Consider the following 21,023-nt stretch of genomic DNA (forward strand, 5'->3'; position numbering starts at 1 on the left):
CATTTTTGGTGCGCCACTGATGAGGCTTTTCCTACTAGTGATGGGTCGGAGAGCAAGCGGGCCGGCCATAGGAGGAGGCTGTGCACCGGCGCCGGCATGTTGTCCACGAGGTCGCACCCCAAATCCAGGTGGAGGCGGAGGCGGACGCGGAGCAGCGGTCGGATGATAGGGCTTCGGACCAGCGGTCGGAAGACGGGGCGCTCAAGGAGCAAACGAATGCCGACGAGCACGGGATCGGCCGATGGGCCACGGCGCTACCGGCGGCGCGGCATTGGGAGCAGCCGGACGCGGCTGGCCCCATGGCATCAGCGCGTGCATAGGAGTGGATATGAACCCCGATGGAGGCTCCATCTCCCAGCTGGAGCCTGCTGTACCCGCCGCCATTGCCTCCGCCCTCGCCGAAGCAAACCCTAGGTGGCAGGGCTCAAAAACCTCCGTCGCGGGATCTGCCGATCGAATCTCGGCGGCCTGTAGTGCGGCGATGGCCGCGCTCCTCGTACCCATACTAACGTTCCTGGAAGCGACCGGAGACGGCCAATTCAACACTTGTACTTGACTGGCATAAATCTGCGCCGCCGAATCGGGGCCGCCTGCCTTGTACTCCCGGACCATGCGCAGTTGCGCAACGTTCGGCCTAGTGACCATTGGGCCGGCGGCGGGATCCGTCGGCACTGGGGCCAAAGGAGGCGGGGGAGGCGGAGGAGGCGAGGAGGCCATGGGCGGCGTTGATGGGACAGTGGCATGTGTGAGTGAGGGATTTGAATGGAGAGAGAGGAGCGAACCGGTGACTGAAAGTGAGGAGAGATGGTCGAGACAACGCGGTGTATCCCGGCTTCTCCACAAGTGCAACCATTGCACGAGAGCGTGTAAAATTGGACGAGAACGGGACATGCCGGCTGGAAATGACCGATTCGTACGCTGCTGTCAGGCCTATTCCCAAGATGCTTTAAAAAAAGGTAAGGCCACAACAAGGATACCTTCGAGGCAACCAAACGAATCGAAATTTGTTGGACCGATGGCGAGCAAGTAGCCTCCAGGCTACCAAATGGGCCCTTGAGGAACCAAATGAAGGCAGGGACGCTCCAGGAAAGATAGATTCATCTGTAGTGTTGAACGACCCCATCCGACGGTCCAGACTGTGAAATCACTATGATTGCTTCCAAAGATGAATTTTCATGAATTTTCTGTTGAATTTTAGGATGCTTCTATACCTCTCTGATGATAAATACTACTACCACACGTGTCCAGCTCTTAATTGGCCACAGCAAACTCATCCTCCTATCTCAATGGGCGGAGCTCTTGCCTCCTTGGTAGAGAAACTAGCCTATCTGGACAATGCCACGACGAATTCTTTTTGCAATAATGAAGGATGCAATAGTATGGTTGGTAATGATTGCATGTGGTGCCACGACTCCGTTGTCATACATCTATCACTGAGCGTCATGTTTTGTTGTTTCCCGGAAATATCACTCAGTTCATGTATATATTATTCATCTTTGTAGATGATTGATCACTTGATACATGCATCGACCTTAAATGACTCGTAAGTTTTTTGAAGAGAACTAGTGAGAAAGGCTCGCACTGCATTTTTATACATTATCAAAACTGTACATAAATATTTACAAAAGGTGAAGGAAAAGCTAACTTCTAACTATGTCTGATCTTTTAGCCAGTTCTCAAACTGTACACTGTATTTATTCTTCATTCTGAAATTCAACATCTTCATCTCTTGCAGGTATACTGCTTTCCAGCTATTAAAGCTTGGTACTTGGTTCTTGAAAATTTTGTTGCTCCTCACAATCCAGATTGCTCATGATGCCAGAATAATTATTGTAATAAAAGAAGGCACATTCAGCTTATTCTTCAGATCTTGAAATGCTTCATGAACAGACAGATTTTTCGTTTTTTAAGACTCGTAAGTTATAATAATAATAATAATAATAATAATAATAATAATATGGGACCTAGAGACTGGTTTTCTAATAAAGAAATAAATAATGCATGCACCAATTCGATGGATAGGCTGGCCATTTCCCCTTTTCCGAAAAAAAAATCACCCATGTTCTTATAAAACATACGTCTCTTTGGTTCAAAGGTTTTTCACATGACCATACACTTTCATAGCATGTTTTCCATCCTCTTTCCTCTTGGTAAAGTTCCTGTAATTTTCAAATGTAATAAGCAAGCATCCTTCAATACAAATTGGCATGTATTGTTTCCAGGTATGTACTTAAACAAACTCTCTTCTCATAGTAACATTAGGTGGAGTAAGGACCTCCCATGTCCATGTGCATTTGACCGATAGTTAGGCGTAATTTTTTTGAGAAAGATAGTGACTAGGTAGGATTGGACTATCTGCTGTAATACACGAGCTGCAAGAGCTCCCGCAATGCAAGGAGATAAGTATGTCGCTGCTCCGGGGGTGGCGAGATGGGAGGCGAGAGGAGGAGGTGGGAAGCGGCTAGGGTTTTGCCTAGCCGCCCGCCTGGAGCGGCACTGGCGTTTTCTCTTTGACTCTTTGGGATGTCGTGCTCTGATCCATGAAAATGTTGCTCCTAGCATCACCTCTAGGTAAAATTCCTTTTTTTCATATGGGTGAGCCAGAGATATTCATTAGTATAAACTTAGAAATTCATATATGGTTTCCAATCATGTATCCATAAAACTCTCCCTGAGTTTTTTTTTTCTAACGACGACTGACCTACCCTGTCCATGTTTATTTGAGCGATAGCTAGGCAAATTTTGGGAGACGATTAGGCAGAATTTTAGCTATCAGCTATGCTATGGGCTGGGGTATCCGCAGAGTTTGTTCACTCGGACGGCAAGCTAGCGCCAGAGATGAATGTAGCCATAATTCCATCTAGATGGCAGATGAATCAACGTAGACAAAATTTTGGACCAGCGTAGGAGCTATCTGTATGTGCCCTGGAAACAAAGACGAACCTGCAGCGTATATATGGATGAAACCGGAATTATGAACTAGATTCGTTGCACTCCTGAAAACAAGTTTTAGAGAAGTAAAATCAAAATCAATAATTTAACAAGAGCAGTAAAGCTAGAGAAACATCAACACTACGACAAGATAAGGAGGAGCATTGCCTCAAGTCTTTTTAATCGGGTTTAGCTACAGAAAATTTAGGTTAGCAGTGTATTCGTAGATTTGATCGAAGGTAGATCCAAAATCACAACGGTACGGAATATAAGCCTTTTTAGAAAGCTAATTCTAAAAGCCTTAAATTCTAGAACAGAGTAATAGGTAATTATATTGATTTATTAACTGTTTATCAAAAATTACCTCTCTTCTTTTCCATTTTCTACTGTACATTTTTTATATCTGCTTCCCCTTTGTTAGTGTGTAGATTTAAAAAAATTGATAGTCAGAACATAATTTCGTTTGATCACCAATACAATAATATAACATCTAGAATGCAATATACATGTTACTAGATCGATCGTGGAGCATACATTATGATGCATATTTAGCTTTATTTGTAGCAACACATTGTCGTAAAAGTTGATCAAAGTGTCGGTTCAAAATCCTCGTCAAGTCTAAAACAACGTGTACAAAGATTGTTAGGCATAATTGTTTCCAAAGATGAAATTTCACGAATTCCTTTTAATTTTTTGGATGCTTTCTTATATAGTCCTCCTTGGTAGTAGATATAGAATAAAAATAAAATCATAGCAAAAGTGACACACACACACGTGTCCAACTCTTGATTTGCCACAACAAACTCATCCTCCTATCTCTATGAATTGCCGGGCAGAGCTCCTGCCTCCTTGGTTGAGAAACTAGCCTATCAACACAATGCCATGGAGATTTGTTTTTGCAATAATGAAGAATATAATACGAGCCGCTAGTTTGTACAAACAGTAGAGTCAGACGAGATACCAAAGTGTGGTTGGTGTTGCCCCTTACATTTTTAAAAGGATTCAATGGTATGGTTGGTGATGATTGCATGTGTGTTGCCACCTCTCTGAGGCTCTGTTTGTCAATTGTCTTACATCTATCAGTAACGGCATCTCCACCGTCTGGACGCAAACAAATCGTTCACACGGTTGAAAAAAGGGTCTGCATCTCAGCCCAGCGGTCCGATGAAAAATGTCCGGTTTGTTCGTGGAGACGCAAACGCAACCCAAATGCGTTGGCGCGGACGCACCGCGTGACCGCTCCCCTGCCTCTGGCCCGCCTAAAAGCGACTGTGCCTTCTTCATCTTCTGCGCGACCCACTGATGGGCGACGTCACTTCTGCATCTTGCCAACTGAATTAATGGTCGTGCAGCGATGCATGTTCCCCGGGCCTAGCAATGAGTGCACACCTTAATGCGCGCCACCGCCCCCTCGTATGCCTCCGGCATATAAAATAGGGCGCTAGGGGCATCCATTCCCTCACACAACCCTAGCTACCTCCCCAATCCTCAACCCTAGAGCTGTCATCCACCTTCTCCCCACGCGCTCCATGGCGGGGCCTAGGGGCCGAGGCCGAGGACGCGGGCACCAAGGCCGGGGCTAGGGTAGTAGTAGGGACGGTCGTGCTGGATCCGCACGCTCGTCGTCGCCTGCGTGCTCTCCCTACCGTGCTGACTGGGATTGCCCGTTTGCCATGTACTTCGCGTTCATTGTCCACATCACCAAAGAGCTCCTCAACAGAAAGTAACTTCCGAATAAGTTCGTGGAGTTTCTCGCTGGTCGTGAGCCAACCTCCGTGAACCTACGGGAAGACAACTGCGGGCAGTGTCGGTGGCCCATCGAGGTCTTGTTTGATGGGCAAGGCAAGATGTACCTCGAGCCGGCTTCGAGAAGTTTGCTCGCGCCCACAACCTGGAATCGGATGCCTACTGCTCTGCTGCTACAAAGGCGACGATGACATGATCATTCGTGTGCTCGACGACTCATCCTATCGCGGGCACTACCACAATGATGACTCCGGTGAAGGCAGCGATGGCTTGCTCTTGGTCCAGGGTGTTCTTTCTTTGTAGCGGAGATGACAAGTGCCAGTTGAAGCCACTAGTATAGGTTTATGGATGTTCTTCCATTGCAACGAAGAAACCGCGAACGCCTAGAACTCTATTTTGGGTGACTTGGTGTACTTTGTTCGCAGCGAAGAAGGCGAGGACCATCACAATCCACTAGTTAGGTTTCCTTATTTTGCAATGTTTTAAAGTACGCACCAAAATATTTGTAAATATATCTATCTTGTAATCAAAAGCAATGAAAAAAATGAACCAAAATGTGCTGGGCCGGTGGGGCTGTCCCCGACGCAAACGGATAACCATGGTATGATGACCATTTCGGTGTCCGCGGCCCGACGCAAATGAAGGGCACAATCATTTTCCGCGTCCGTTTTGCGTGGGAGCACTACAGATGCCCTACGTGTCATGTTTTGGTTCTTTTCCAAAGAAAATGTCATTCGTTTATTTTTAGTCATAATACTCAATATTTATTTATTTTTCTAACGGAGTTCCTTCATTATAGCATTGCACATCTATGTATTATCTGTCAGTTGATAGGCTCAGGCGGCCTTATTGTGTCCTTAGTTCAACATATTTCTGAAGAGCCAAAAACTTGAGGAGCTTTCATAAGAGTCCATCCACACTTTAATTCATAGAATGTTTTTCATAGTATTACCTCTTCATAAAATTCCCACTCCCTCTGTCCTGGATTACTCGTCACAAATTAGTCTAAATGTGCATATATTTAGATATTTTTTTAGTGTATAGATACATATGAATCTAGACAAATCTGCGACATCTAATTCGAGAGAAAGGCAGTAGGATTTTTGAGCGAGATATTTTCAGAAAATATTTCAAATAGAATAATCAATCATCTTTAAGTACAAATCCATACGTATTTTCTTCTAACCAGTAAAAAAAGGTGTGTACTCTAAGGGTGGAGATGTTTGCCTCTTGGATACCAATGACCCCGTTGTTCCAAAAAAAATCGGAAAAACATATTTATGAGTTTCAAAAATAAATAAATAAATATCTAGATGTGGCCAAGGATTTATCCCTCAAGCGTGCAAAATATGAATTCAAATACATCGTAATCTGAACCAAAAATGTCAAATATGTGGACCTAAATATGTGTATTATCAAGTCTCCAAATTGTCAGATTTTGACATTTTTGCGTAGCCCAGAATACAAAAAAATGCATTGAAATTCTACATGCTTATTATAGGTGACATCATTGTCTATGTTCAGATTTATTTGCAATTTCTTTGGGACTTATAAATATGATTTTTGAATTTCACTTTCCGCTCTAACAAACTCTCTGCTCAGACTAACATTTTTGTGTTACTCACAAGAAAAAAACATTAGGTGGCGTAAGCGCCTCCCCTGTCCACGTGCATTTGAGCGATTGCTAGACATAATTATTTGTAAGAGATGGTCGGTAGGTAGAATTGGATTTATGCTATGGGCTGGTGCATCCGTTGTTTTCAGGATGGGACTATACGGCTGGTATTTAATCTCCATCCACATGTAAAGACCATCATCCCTGGTCCATGGAAATGGAACAGCCTGCCCTTGACTGACTCAGCACTGCATAGGATATTAGGATAAGATAAGGCGAGCACATCTACACTGATAATTTAAGCATCACCCAGACCACATGCATAGGAAGGGAAGGTAATTAATTAATTACTTACACTAGTAGTAGTAGTTTTTTTTTCGAATGAACTTACACCAGTAGTTAATCGCACAGCTCACAGCAACGGAACACAACAGACGACAAAGGGAACAGCCTGCGTCCTAGCTGTTTACATTTTTAGCGGGCGTCCTAGCTGGTTTATTTGCTAATGCACGCTGTCGCTTGACCAAATGTGACGGCTTCCAGGCTAAGCAACGCCTGGAATTACCAGGATGATGTCACACACGGTCGCAAGGGGGCACTACCCACATGTGTGTACTCCCTCCGTTTTCATTTGCATTACATTTCAAGTTTAGTTAAAATTAAACTTTGCAAAGTTAAACAAAAAAATTAGAAAAAAAAGTATCAATATCTATACTATCAAATGCTCCCTCCGTCTAAAAATAGGTGTCTCAACCTTTTCTAGATACAGATGTATCCTATAACTAAAGTAATATAAATATAATATATGTCAGTTCTAATTTAATATATTTTCTATAGTATAGATGTTGAATTTTTTCCGTAAATATTGATCAAAGTTAACAAAATTTTACTTTGATCAATCATAGAACGCGAAGTATTTGTGAATGTAGGGAGTAGTAGGACTCAAATCTTGATCCTCATATTCACACGAATTCCGTGAGATTCACGATAAGCTCGTGTAAAATCCTAGCATGAAACTTGAAAAACAATACTCCCTCCGATCTATATTAGTTAATGCTAATATAGATGTATCTAGATATATTCATTTTAGCATTAAGTAATATAGATCGGAAGGAGTAATATTTGTGCTTACAAAAAAAATGTACAGTACATACATGGCTTGTTCTTTTAGTTTCGGGAGTACAACCTCCGTCTAAATATATATTACTAAAATACATCTTGATGCATTAGGATCTAGATAAAAATTGAGACGCTTATTTGGAATGGAGGTAATATGGCATAAAATTCTAGCGTGTGATTTCAAAAAATCTTGTAATTACAAAAATTAACAGCCCATACACGGTAGTTTGTTTTTTGTTTCGTGCGCGTGGTGGATTGATAGCCGTGGATTACAAGTTTGCCTGCCTGCCAACAACCGGCGAGAGAGATGGAATATGCCCTACGCCTCTGTGCGATGCGGTGCCCTGGAAACGCAGCCAGAGGGGTATTTCCGTCATACCGCGTCGTCGGTGTCGAGCTGTTCTTCTCATCTCTCTATCGTCTCCGCCGCTCTGCTCCGGTATAAAGGCTGCGCAGCCTCCTCCGATCTTTCCTTCAACTCGTCCCCCGCTCTCCACACTGCAGACTCACATCAACACCAGAGCTCCAAAAGTGTCACGCCGGAGCAAGTCTCTCCGCTTCCGTCTTCATCGTTGCGCCGCCCGCCGCCGCCGCAGGTATGGCGGCTCGCTTCTCTGTCGGCCCTGTTTTTTTTTCCCGACAAGTACTACCTGCATTGCGTTGCGTCATTGGCCCGTCCATGGAGGGACGGTATATTGTGCTGTCGATGGATCTTTTTGAGAGAAAAAAGAAGAAACATCTGGTTTTCTGGTTTGGGCAAATTGATTGGAGAAGGGGAAAAGGGGGACCTTCTGGTTTATGTTAGCTTCGCATAGATGCGCAAAGTTCTGGATCGTTTAGGTCCCCCTCATCTCAATCAGATGGTGCATTCTTCCAATCGTGTGTGCCCCATCCTGTTGGATTTGGAAGTTCGCCAAAACTTGTCCAGGGAATCCTGCTAGATGTGGAATCGTTAGATGCAGGAAGGTGGCGCAGCTTTCTCTGTCTCTCTTATCTTTTTGCGAGGGCTCCTAGTTTCTTTCTGGAGATCCGAATCTCTCTCCTGCCGAATTGTTGGTTACTGCCGTGCTCTACCAATATCTAGTAGTTTGTTGGAGGTAAACACGATTCTGGAAGTCTTGCTGATCCAGCGATGGTGTGGTAACAGCTCAAGGCTGATGAAGTAGTTCCTTAAAAGATATTCTTTGAGCTCTCGATTCAAAGCCTAGTTTTAATTATTATTTTTGCTCACCAGAAAAAGATACCTTGATTCAGTTTTGTTACCATCGATCTATATCTTCTTCCTTTATGGCTTATTATTGTGGTTTCAATTTTGTTTTGACGCATCTATGTTTTGTTCATCTATATTTTGCTCACAATCTTTATTTAAAAGAGCACTTGCGGAATTTCAGTTGTTCACCATTCATATATATGCCATATATAGCTATAGAATCGACATGTTTCCGTAGTTCTCTTCAACAATTTTACAAGTACCAATAGTTTGTAGTATTATGTATTACTGAATCTCTGATTGCTGAATCTGAAGGTTTCTTTTTCTTTTCAGATAACTCATCCAAAACAAGAAATCGAAGTGGGAATGCTGAAAGATGTGCTTGCATAGAGGAAATTTCTCTTGCGAGACCAAAAAGATCACCCCTCTGCGAGGGCCCACTTTGTCAACCCTTGATGTGAGCAACCACATCACCTGCATCAACTCCACTCCATTTAGACTCCGCTATGACGAATCCAACAGAGTACTGGATCATGACTTCGGGGAGGCTGGCTGAAGTGTTCCAGTACATCTGACTGGTAGCCACAAGAAGAACAGTATAGGCTGTGATTTATACTGCTGAAAACATGGAGAGCAGCGGGAAGATTGTGATGGGGAGGTATGAACTGGGGAGATTGTTAGGGAAAGGAGCATTTGGCAAGGTGCACTACGCCAAGAACCTTCAGTCAAACCAAGGTGTCGCCATAAAGATGATGGACAAGGAGAAGGTGCTAAAGGTAGGGCTCTCGGAGCAGGTCAGGCGTGAAATCACAACCATGCGGTTGGTGGAGCATAAGAGCATTGTTCAGCTCCATGAGGTCATGGCAACAAGAAGCAAGATCTACTTCGTCATGGAGTACATGAAAGGTGGTGAGCTCTTTGAAAAGGTCGCTAAGGGCGGCAAGCTCACAGAGGGTGTTGCACATAAGTACTTCCAGCAGCTCATCAGTGCAGTGGATTACTGCCACAGCCGAGGCGTGTATCACCGGGACTTGAAGCCCGAGAACCTGCTGCTGGATGAGAATGAGAACCTGAAGGTTTCAGATTTTGGACTGAGCGCACTTTCGGAGTCCAAGAGGCAAGATGGCTTGCTCCACACTGCCTGTGGATCGCCTGCATATGTAGCTCCAGAAGTGATATGCAAGGGCGGCTATGATGGTGCAAAATCAGATATCTGGTCTTGTGGTGTTATCCTGTTTGTTCTTGTCGCTGGTTACCTCCCTTTCCAAGGTCTGAACTTGATGGAGATGTACCGCAAGATTGAGAAAGGCGAGTTCAGGTGCCCTGGCTGGGTTTCGCAAAAACTTCAGAAGCTGCTGTACAAGATCATGGACCCTGATCCAAGCAAGAGGATATCCATTCAGAAGATAAAAGAGTCCACCTGGTTCCGGAAAGGTCCTGGGGATACTCTTACAGTGAAGGAGCCAAGTGAGAACATCACCACAAATGCTGCTCCAGCACTTGGTGTGCGGCGCAAAAAGAACAATCAGGAAGACCAGAAGCAGCTGGTGGTGACAAATTTAAATGCCTTTGAAATCATCTCTTTGTCCACAGGGTTTGATCTTTCTGGCCTATTCGTTGAAAAGGAGAACAGAAAGGAAGCAAGGTTCACTTCAGAAAAGCCTGCCTCAGCCATCGTCTCAAAGCTAGAAGATGTCGCAAAGGCGCTGAATCTCAGGGTGAGGAAGAAGGATAATGGTGTTGTCAAGATGCAAGGGAGGAAGGAAGGAAGGAATGGCGTTCTTCAGTTTGACTCGGAGATCTTTGAGATAACCCCTTCCTACCATGTCATTAAGATGAAACAAACAAGCGGTGATTCACTGGAGTATCAGAAGCTATTGGATGAGGGCATCCGGCCAGCACTGAAGGAAATAGTCTGGGCCTGGCATGGAGATGGTGATCAGCAGGTACATCAAGCGTAGCTTCGGGTGTATCACTTATTATTTATGTGCAGTTCCAATTTGTACATTTTCATTTCGAGGAATTTATGTTTCTACGTTACATGAGTCTGTTCTTTGTAGCAAATAAATTGTTCTTTTGCCTGTATTGGATGAGTAATACCTGTTGAGAAATTGAGGCCATGGATGCCATTCTGAAAGTTATTTATTTGATGTATTACTCAGACAATGAAATACTTGTTCCATGTTCTGAACTACTGATGGCTTCTTTTGGTGCATCATTATAGTACGACAGTATTAGATATTGAATTTGGTATGCAGAAACTGTGCAGGTGATGATAAATTGAAACCCAGTGTGATATCTTATTTCTTCAAGAACCTAGACATGTTTTCTCTTCTCTTTATGTAACTTGCAGATGAGCAGATTGTAAAAAAGGATGACATGTTTTCCTCCCAAATAGTATTCTTCTATATTCCTATTGGTAATTGGAACCTCAATATTCATCTAGTTTATTTTACACAAACATTTTAGAAGAAATAGTCAATCTAACACTAGGTGCAATGCTGTTGTATGCATCTTTTCGATGACCACACTATCTCAGCAAGCTGACTTCCATCAGGCAGTGTACACTTAGAAAATGAGTACTGGAGCAGTCGATATGCAATGAAGCGCATGACATGCAACTTGCAACCTCTTTGAATTGACTCATAAAGCTAAGAAAAATGATAAATCAAAGAACATATGAAGAAGGGTGGAACTCACTTCACGTGTTGATTAAGTCCAATCTAGAAAATATTTTGAACGCCACTTGCAAGTAAGCAATATCGTCCCTATCAACCGAGGATAGATCCAATATATCCCTTGTTTTTCTATCCAATAGCCCCTTTTTCACGATGATAATTAGCAAGGAATACTACTTTCCAAGAGTTAAAAGCAAATTTTAGATATTGATATAATCAAATTAGTTTACAAACTAATCGCAGCTCCGCCTCACAAAATGTGGGGATGCTTCATATTTTGCTACTGAAGCCATATGACATCAGTTTACAGGAAGTTATGCTCTGAAGTTTCAGCACTGAAAATAACATCTCCCCATACAATTCAAGAGCAAACCAGGAACTTTCTCCCAGTGAAGAAAAAGAGGTAAAATTTACTTCAGGAAATAACTGAATCCCCGTTTCCGGCGTTTGTAATATGCTTTGAACAGTCGAAACCAAACAAAGAAGCAAACTTAGTCAAAGATCCATAGCTCTAGCAGTGCCCTCAATAGTCAAAATTCAGAAACACAAGGCTCAAACAAAATAGTCATGATATACAACACAAGGCTCAAACATGACAATTTGCACAGTTAGTTCAACATATTATATTTACAATCTGCTAAAATATTTATTTATATTTATGGAACTTTGATATTTTTATTGGTAGTTTGTACCTCGATATTTTGTCTAATTTTTTTTTATACGAGCATTTTAGAAGGAATGGTCAAACACTAGGTGTTATGCATCTTTTCGTTGACCAGTCTATCTCACTAAGCTGACTTCCGTCAAGCAATAAACACTTAAAAATGAGTAGTGGAGGAGTATTAGATATGCAATGAAATGCATAACATGCAGCTTGCAATTTCTTTGCAAGTAAATTGATCAATAAAGCTCAGAAACTGCTAACTTAGAGAACATATGAAGAAGGGTGGAAGGTATTAACTTCACGTGTTGATTCAGTCCAATCTAGAAAATAATTTTGACACCACTTGCATATAAGCGACATTGTCCCTGTCACCGAGGATAGATCCAATATATCCAAGAACTCATATTTATATACAAGAGCTCATTTTTCACAATGATAATTAATAAGGAATGCAACTTTTCAAGAGTTAAAATCAAAGTTTTGGTGCTTCAAATGTTGATATGATCAAATTAGTTCAGAAACTAATCGCAGCTCTGCCTCACAAATTGTGGGGACGATGTTTGATATTTTGCTACTGAAGCCATATAACAGCATTTTACAGGAAGTTATGCTCTCAATTCTCAGCACTGAAAACACATCTCCCTAGACAATTCAAGAGCAAACCAGCAACTTTCTCCCAGGCAAGAAAAAGGAGCTAAAATTTACTTGAGGAAATAACTGAAAATCCCCATTTCCGGCATATCCCTGGTCTTATGCTTGGAACACTCGAAACCAAACAAAGAAGCAAAACTTAGTCAAAGAACCATACTTCCAGCATTGCCCTCGATAGTCAAAGTTGAGAAACGCAAGGCTCAAACGGAATAGCCGTGATAGACCAACACAAGGCTCAAGCATGAGAATCTGCACATTTAGTTGAACACATCGTATTTACAATCGCCGCCGTATCATACATCATTCCAGTTCAGTTCCCCGACTCAAATGTGAAACACATAGCAGGAAGTTTTGTCGTCACCGAGCCTGGTCGGACTCAGATTTCGCGGGCGCGACGAGTGTCCGCCAGAGGTACCGCCCGCTCGCCATGTCCACGGTCGTCCAGAAGCCGGCTTTCACCGCCGAACCAACCTGCATTCAGATGCAAATACTCATTCAGTCTTCATTCGCCTCTTAGGGTAGAGATCAATTCATTTTTCATTCAGTTTTGACAGCTGAGCCAAGGATGATTTGGTTTTGGTGGGCTCTTTCCTGAACCCAATGAGCCTTACCAGCAAGCCACATGAATTGGCTACTATTCTACGCATCAGCTTTTAGCAAGATGCCGACCTTCTTGTCGGTAATTCCTAGCTAATTCTGGTTGCGAGAAATGATTTAGAATGATTAGGCAAGAAAAGTGACAGGTATGCAATAAGCTAAGAATAGTCAAGATGACAGGTAGGTAGGTTGGGTACCTTGGAATGGAGGGGAACGGCGGCCCTGGGAGATTCGGAGCCCTCATCGGCGTCTTGGAAGAAGTCGGGCTCGGCGTTGAGGCCCCGGAGGAGGAAGAACCCGGCGACGGTGGCGGAGAGGAAGATGAGTATCACCCTGAGCGGACACATTTTGCTTCTCCGGCAGCTCCCTAACGGCCCAATCAATTAAACAGCAGAAAATCCGAAGAGAGAGGAAGGCCTCAGAAGGAGCTCGGAAGCAATCTGCTCCGCGGGAGATTGGAATGGAATTCGAGCAGGACGCAGCTGGAGGAGGAAGATGAGGTGGGAATTGTGAGATGGGAGGAAGAAGACGGGGGAAGCCGCCCTGGTTTTATGGTGTGGGCGACAGGGCCGCAACAGCTGGGGGTGGGCCGCGGCCGGCTTACCCTGGGGCCCACGCGTCAGCCTCTCGTAACCGCTGACGACGGCGACGGTGACCCGGTCGGTACTCGTTTTGACGGGGTACGCTGTGCGGAATGGATTCGAACACACGCACACGTTTGCGTTTTACTACTCCCATTTTGATTGACAGCGTGAGAAAATGGGATCGTGCGTGCCATTTTGAACGAGCAGGCACAGCTGACCGTCTCGTTGCTGGTTTGCCTCCAGTACGAATTGCACAAACATTGAACTGTCCCCATCTGAACAGCCGATGACAATGATTTTTGTATGAATTATTTCTGAAACCGATCGAAACGTTGTCAATGAAGAAACGGTCTGTGGATTTTGCAGGGGTTGACTTTGTTTTGTTTATGGAGGCAATGATACCGTTAAAATGATTCCCTTTCGTAGTGGCAGAACAATATGTGAGCAAATTTACACTGTCGCTAGTAATTACATATACTATATCCCGTCTAGTAAGATGTGCTTAAATTTCGCTGGTCAACGACCTATAACTTTGACTACGATCTGTAATTATAATATGCTTGAAAAATTTACATATAATAAAAAATAATCGCAAGATGAATGCAATGATACCGTTTATACATTCTCAATCCATGTGTTTTAGTATATATTAATTAGTGGCGTTGTGCATCAAAGATCGTTCGAAAAAATCGTGCCTTATATTTTAGGATGGAGAGAGTACAAGTCAAGGTAGAATTAAGCAGAAATATCAGAGAATCCAATTGAGAGGGGCAATCCTAGTTTATATTTAAAAAAAGTGAAACATTTTTCTCCAAGTATGAACACATGACTGAAATTCGAAAAATTGAGTGGGAACCATTGCTCCAATGACATCTACATGGGTAACATTCAACCCCTTGCAAAATCGGCTTACCGGAGATAATGAAAAATGACGCCAATATTGTGCGGACATTTTCCAGAGAAAACGGTTTTGAACCATCAAAAGTTGTCAGGTGACAATTATTTTAACTTGTTTTGATGATGGCATTTATCGTCCACTGAAAAATCGAATGTCTGGCAACGCGGCTGCTCTAGAAAACTAAAATTCAAACGTTCCCCTATAATTTCCCATAAAAAAGAGCTTTCAAAGGCTCATCATGTCTCAAACAAAACAAGCATGCTAAACACAAGCAAACGAAACTACTCAACTCGGATGCCTCTGTTAGAAGGTTGATGCTAGCTTGTTCCAGGAAGATGTAAGCTTGCTTGATTTCCAATTCCATCAACCAAATTGATACACTTCAAAAGCAAACAAATTGAGAAATAATTGGTACAGATTGTTGTCCCCACGTTCTCCAAGCACGAGGAGTGCCAATATTTTCCACAGACCAGATGCACGCGTGCGTGCATGCACGCAAGGCCGGCGGCTACACTTATCATGTTGGCTATACATTAGCAACATGTCTACCAGAGTACCAGTTCAAGGTATCGAAGGGCACCATCTAGTGGTAATCCATGGCATGCATGCACAAGTTAGGTAAGCATGGAGTGTGGTGTGGCCACTGACTAGTAAGTAGTGAACCATTTGCAAGCCATGTTTTGACTTTTGTTAATATAAGCTCGTGTTTCCCTGGTATTGGCAATCATGCAAATTAACAAATGGCCTAGTATTCTCTCTTTTTTTTTTTGAACAGGGGAAGGGACCCGAAGGTCCCAGAACTGGCATTAATAAACAAAAATTTTACAGTACTGCAGGAAAGACCAGAAAGAAAAGGAAATTACAACCATGTCCTTCCGATTTGCACAAAGGACCCTAGAAGAAAATTCAAAACGCCATCGGGTCCTCATGCCCATCCCGACCTCGTCGGCGATGCAATTGCCACCATCGCCAGCCGCGTCCTTGCCGACAAATGGCAAGGTGAAGAGGGCCTCCCGCCGGAGGTTGTAGGAGGGGGCGAGGAATAGATCCGGCGAAGCCTGAAGAAGCCGGAGAAGCAGCCGCGCCACCCATGATGCAGGCTGGATAGGATATTGGAGATCACCACGAATCCAGCTGCTGGAGAGGTCGTCGCAGTAGTAGAAGAAGAGGTGAGGTCGCCCATGCCAGCCAGAGATGGAGCGAGGATGAGCAGCTCCAGGATGCCCCTCCGTCGATCTGCCAAGAACAGCACCGACAAAGATTTCATCTTCGTTGCCGCCTCCATGGTGGCGATGAAGAAGAAGATCCAGGCCAGATCTGTCCAGATCGAAGGAGAAGCCAACGAGCTTTATTGTTGGGGGAGAGGAAGCGCCGCTGCCTTCCGCATCTGGCTCCTCCCATCGGAGCGCCGCGGACAGCAGCCACACCACCACCAGCCACCGGGAGCAGCTCGAGCTCCGGCGTGGCCAAGCCCCCAAGGGCATCACGCCAGTCTCCACAGGGGTAACACAAAGAAAAACAGAAGATCTAGACCTGAACCTACACCTAGCTACTCCGGCGCCCTTCCCTGACCAGCTCCGGCCGGCTATTCCGGCGGAGGAGGCCCTGGAGCGGCCCGGCCACCGACGGCCGACTCTCAAACCCTGTAGCCGATGGAGAGAGGAGGAGGGGGGCCCTAAACCAATCTCCTAGTGAATGGATTCTATGAGTTCAATACGCTGTAATGGCCTAGTATTCAACGCATGTAATCCTCCAACGAGGAGAGTTACTGGATAAGAAGCACAAATGGAGTTAATGCCAACAGCACCTCTTCCACAAACCATTTCTTCTTCATCCGTGTCACCCTCCACCTTTCAGGCTTTCAGCATCATCAGCCAATGTTGTCAGAATCATGATTTTAAATCAGATCGGAACCTCTATGGCAGAATCGCAAACCGTAGGATCTTTACTTTTAGATTCGTAAAATCTAAGATTCTACTTAGCAGAATCGTTGAATTGCTGAATTTGGGTCGTAAAGTCGTAGAATCGCATAGTAGAATCATGGTTCTGACAACTACACCAGCAGCAGGAAAAAGCTTACCAGTGGCACACCTATTTTAGGTACCAGTGGTGCACTTTGGTAATCCATATACCAGTGACGCACCACATGGTGCACCACTACTAACACTTCGGTGCCCAAAGGAGGATGAGAAGAGGCCGGAGAGGAGGTGGAGGTGAGGAGGCCGGGGAGGAGGATGAGGAGAGGAGGCCGGGAGGAGGAGGAGGAGGAGGAGGAGAGGAGGCCGGAGAGAAGGAGGAGGAGGAGGTCGAAGAAGAGGGAGATGGAGGAGAGTCACTAAGTCACCGGAGATGAGGGTGAGGAGAGGATGGAGAGATGTTGGAGGAAAGAAATGAGGAGTAGGAGGAGGAGGAGATGATGGAGTAGAAGAGAAGAAGGAGATTGATGGAGTGGAGGATAAGGAGGAGAAGAGGTGGATAAGAGGGTAGGTGGTGGTCTGCCATTTTGAATTTCGAGGTGCGCCGATATTTATTTTTTAATTTTCATCGAAGTCTAAAAGTTAAGAAATCTCTTGTTTTCTTTTTAATTTTGAGGAATCTAAAAAATCGCTAAGCGGCATACGGCCGTTAGATACTTTTTCATCGGAGGTCATATGCAACCAAAAAAGTCATTTTACGGAAAGATGACGCCATTTTACAAAAAAATCGAAATTCATGTTTGTTAATTTTCATTAAAACTAGATGACATAACACATGGGTATCCCCCCCCCCCCCCCCCCCCCCGCGTGGCGTGGTTCGCCTTTTAAGTTTTCCAAAAAAAATAAAAGACTTCTGAAATTACATCACCCTACAACAATGTCTTAAAAAATTTCCAAGACAAGGAAGCCTTGGCTCAGGTGTTTCAAAAGTATGGGCACTCGTTCTTAAGCATCACATGATATCACGCAACATCTTGCTTGGAAATTGCAGTACATCCAATTCATGCGGATGCAAATACGCAATGCAAACACGTTAGTAACTAAAAGAAATTTTAAAAAATGATGTCAAGGGTGGATGCCCAAGAGAAACGTATAGATGATGGGCTGTATCACTGTGGATCATAGTCAGTTCCAATCTGTCCGGTGAACCATGGATTGCTGGACCAAACTTTACCTTCGGTATTGTTTTTACCTACATTGTTATTTTTGTTCTTTTCCCCAATGTTTCTTCCCTTTCTTTGGTTATTTTTGCGTTGTTCTTACATTCTCTGGTCTTAATTGCGGGCTAGTGCTATACTGCATATGAGGGATCAGTTTTTGAATGACTGTTGCTCAACATTAACATGGGATTGCCGTAAGGATTTCTAAGGGCATGCGATTATATGCATTTTCTGCTATAAACTATGTGTCAAAGCACCCATAAAAGAAATTCCCACATTCTTAGCGCGAGGAGAACTCTCGATCGACTTCAATTGTTTATCAAGTTTACAAAAGGTCACAAGGAGAGACACAACCCTTGTTGTTTTCTTGTAGAAAAAACTCTCTCTGTAGCATGAAACATGTCTTAATTTTGTCCAAATTTGGTTGTATCTACTATCTAGACATCTGTCATGGAACAGCGGGAATAGTTTAGTTAATATTCTTTCGGCCATGAAACCAACCACTTGATTCCCATGTACTTAGAATGTGTATTGCATCTTGGTGGGGAGGGAAACTGAAACTTAGAGCATATCTAGGAGATGATCTATAATAGGGCACCTAAACTAGGTGATGTAAAACATATACATTACCACATAAGATTTTATATATCACCAAATCAATTGTTGTTTTTTCATATGATGCAAAATAGGGCACATGTGCCACACTTGGCGATGCAAAATGGGGCACACCGTGCACCAAATACTTCTTCTTCGACAGTTCAGTCTTCAAATTGAACAATTCAAACTTAAATGCAAACACTTGTAACTTAATTTCAATGCTTCTAATTCATTAGATAGGTTTGATACATCTAAATTTGACTTCAACGATACATAAAAAATCTAAATTTCGACACACACTTTAACCCTAATCATCGACAAATACTTCAACACTTGCCCTAAACTTCTAGACTAAGATACGTAGAACTAAACATAGATCTGACACTATCTAGCGATCATTCCAGCCATTAGAGTCACTGAGGTTGTTCCGGAAATTCGAGTCCAACTCAGAGGAGGAGCCCGACGAGATGAAAATGGCGGAGGGCCCAGCTTCCAACGCCGTAGCCCCAACATTCTTCTTCCTTCGCGGCTGCTCTCACCGCAAAGTATGATGGCGAAGCTTCTTCGTTGCCGCCTCGTCGGTCTCTTGCGACCTAATATGCATGAACACGCGACGATTCTCCTTCTCCTACTCGATGGTGACCAACCCCACCGACGGCGATAGGAACTTGTGTTGGAGATATGCCCAAGAGGCAATAATAAATGGTTATTATATATCTTTGTGTTTATGATAATGTTTACATACCATGCTATAATTGTATTAACCGAAACATTAATACATGTGTGTTATGTGAACAACAAGGAGTCCCTAGTAAGCCTCTTGTATAACTAGCTTGTTGATTAATAGATGATCATAGTTTCATGATCATGAATATTGGATGTTATTAATAACAAGGTTATGTCATTATGTGAATGATGTAATGGACACATCCATTTAAGCGTAGCATAAGATCACGTCATTAAGTTATTTGCTATAAGCTTTCGATACATAGTTACCTAGTCCTTCGATCATGAGATCATATAAATCACTTATACCGGAAGTGTACTTTGATTACATCAAACGCCACTGCGTAAATGGGTGGTTATAAAGGTGGGATTAAGTATCTGGAAAGTATGAGTTGAGGCATATGGATCAACAGTGAGATTTGTCCATCCCGATGACGGATAGATATACTCTGGGCCCTCTCGGTGGAATGTCGTCTAATTAGCTTGCAAGCATATGAATGGTTCATAAAGAGACCACATACCACGGTACGAGAAAAGAGTACTTGTCACGAGACGAGGTTGAACAAGGTATAGAGATACCGATGATCAAACCTCGGACAAGTAAAATATCGCGTGACAAAGGGAATCGGTATCGTATGTGAATGGTTCATTCGATCACTAAAGTCATCGTTGAATATGTGGGAGCCATTATGGATCTCCAGATCCCACTATTGGTTATTGGTCTGAGAGAAGTCTCAACCATGTCTACATAGTTCGCGAACCGTAGGGTGACACACTTAAGGTTTGATGTCGTATTAGTAGATATTGAATATATGGAATGGAGTTCGAAGTTTTGTTCGGAGTCTCGGATGGGATCCAGGACATCACGAGGAGGTCCGGAATGGTCCGGAGAATAAGATTCATATATAGGAAGTCATATTCCAAGTTTGGAAATGATCTGGTACATTTATGGCAGGTTCTAGAAGGTTCTAGAAAAGTCTGGAAGAAATCATCATGGAAAGTGGAGTCCCGGAGGGACTCCACCTTGCATGGCCAGCCAAACCCTAAGGGGTGGAATCCCAGGTGGACTCCACCATAGGTGGCCGGCCACCCCACCTAAGGGAAAGGTGGGAGTCCCACCTTGGGTAGGACTCCCCCCTTGAGTAGGTTTCCCACCTATGGGAGGTTTTGTTGTTGGGGTCTTATTAGAAGACTTGGACTACAACTCTTGGGGATTTCCACCTATATAATGAGGAGGAGAGGGAGGGGGCAGCCACTCTTGGCCGCACCACCTAGGGCTGCCCTTGGCCAGCGCCCTAGCCACCCCCTCTCCCCAAACCCTAGCCTCTCCTCCTCCACATAATACTCCCGCAGCGCATAGGCGAAGCCCTGCCGGAGTTCTCCACCACCACCGTCACCACGCCGTCGTGCTGCCGGGATTCCGAGGAGGATCTACTACTTCCGCTGCCCGCTGGAACGGGGAGAAGGGCGTCATCTTCATCAACACCGAACGTGTGACCGAGTACGGAGGTGCTGCCCGATTGTGGCACCGTCAAGATCTTCTACGCGCTTTTGAAAGCGGCAAGTGATCATCTACCGCAGCAACGAGAGCCTCCTCTTGTAGGCTTTGGAAATCTTCAAGGGTTAGTTTCGTTCATCCCCTCGTTGCTCCCATCTTCTAGATTGCATCTTGGCTTGGATTGCGTTCTCGCGGTAGGAATTTTTTTTGTTTTCTATGCTACGAATCCCTACAGTGGTATCAGAGCCGTGTCTATGCATAGATGGTTGCACGAGTAGAACACAATTGTTTTTGTGGGCTTTGATGCTTTGCTGTCTTTAGTTCGAGTACTTTGCATCTTTGTGGCATGGTGGGATGAAGCGGCTCGGGCTAA

At 44.0% G+C, this 21,023-nt stretch overlaps 2 protein-coding genes across 2 annotated transcripts; one reads left to right on the top strand and one right to left on the bottom strand.

The window, feature by feature from the left end:
* The first annotated feature begins 7,841 nt into the window (after positions 1–7,841).
* LOC127294545 (CBL-interacting protein kinase 15) lies at positions 7,842–10,815 on the top strand. The gene is made up of 2 exons (XM_051324388.2): positions 7,842–8,007; positions 8,955–10,815. The coding sequence occupies exon 2, from the start codon at positions 9,248–9,250 to the stop codon at positions 10,580–10,582; it is 1,335 nt and encodes a 444-aa protein (XP_051180348.1). The 5' UTR covers positions 7,842–8,007; positions 8,955–9,247; the 3' UTR covers positions 10,583–10,815.
* A 2,030-nt stretch (positions 10,816–12,845) lies between these two features.
* Positions 12,846–13,737, bottom strand: LOC127294546 (uncharacterized). The gene is made up of 2 exons (XM_051324389.2): positions 13,409–13,737; positions 12,846–13,085 (listed from the first exon to the last, which is right to left on the bottom strand). The coding sequence occupies exons 1-2, from the start codon at positions 13,556–13,558 to the stop codon at positions 12,972–12,974; spliced, it is 264 nt and encodes an 87-aa protein (XP_051180349.1). The 5' UTR covers positions 13,559–13,737; the 3' UTR covers positions 12,846–12,971.
* Between the last annotated feature and the right edge of the window lie 7,286 nt (positions 13,738–21,023).

This window comes from Lolium perenne, chromosome 5 (assembly GCF_019359855.2).
Source record: "Lolium perenne isolate Kyuss_39 chromosome 5, Kyuss_2.0, whole genome shotgun sequence".
Classification (NCBI taxonomy): Eukaryota; Viridiplantae; Streptophyta; class Magnoliopsida; order Poales; family Poaceae; genus Lolium; species Lolium perenne.

What these genes read in the sequence shown, in the direction of transcription:
- LOC127294546 (XM_051324389.2), bottom strand. Translation starts at nt 13,558, where the DNA reads ATGTGTCCGCTCAGGGTGATACTCATCTTCCTCTCCGCCACCGTCGCC. An exon ending in CCGTTCCCCTCCATTCCAAG is followed by an intron (nt 13,086 to 13,408) that starts GTACCCAACCTA and finishes ATCTGAATGCAG; the next exon opens with GTTGGTTCGGCGGTGAAAGC.
- LOC127294545 (XM_051324388.2), top strand. Translation starts at nt 9,248, where the DNA reads ATGGAGAGCAGCGGGAAGATTGTGATGGGGAGGTATGAACTGGGGAGA.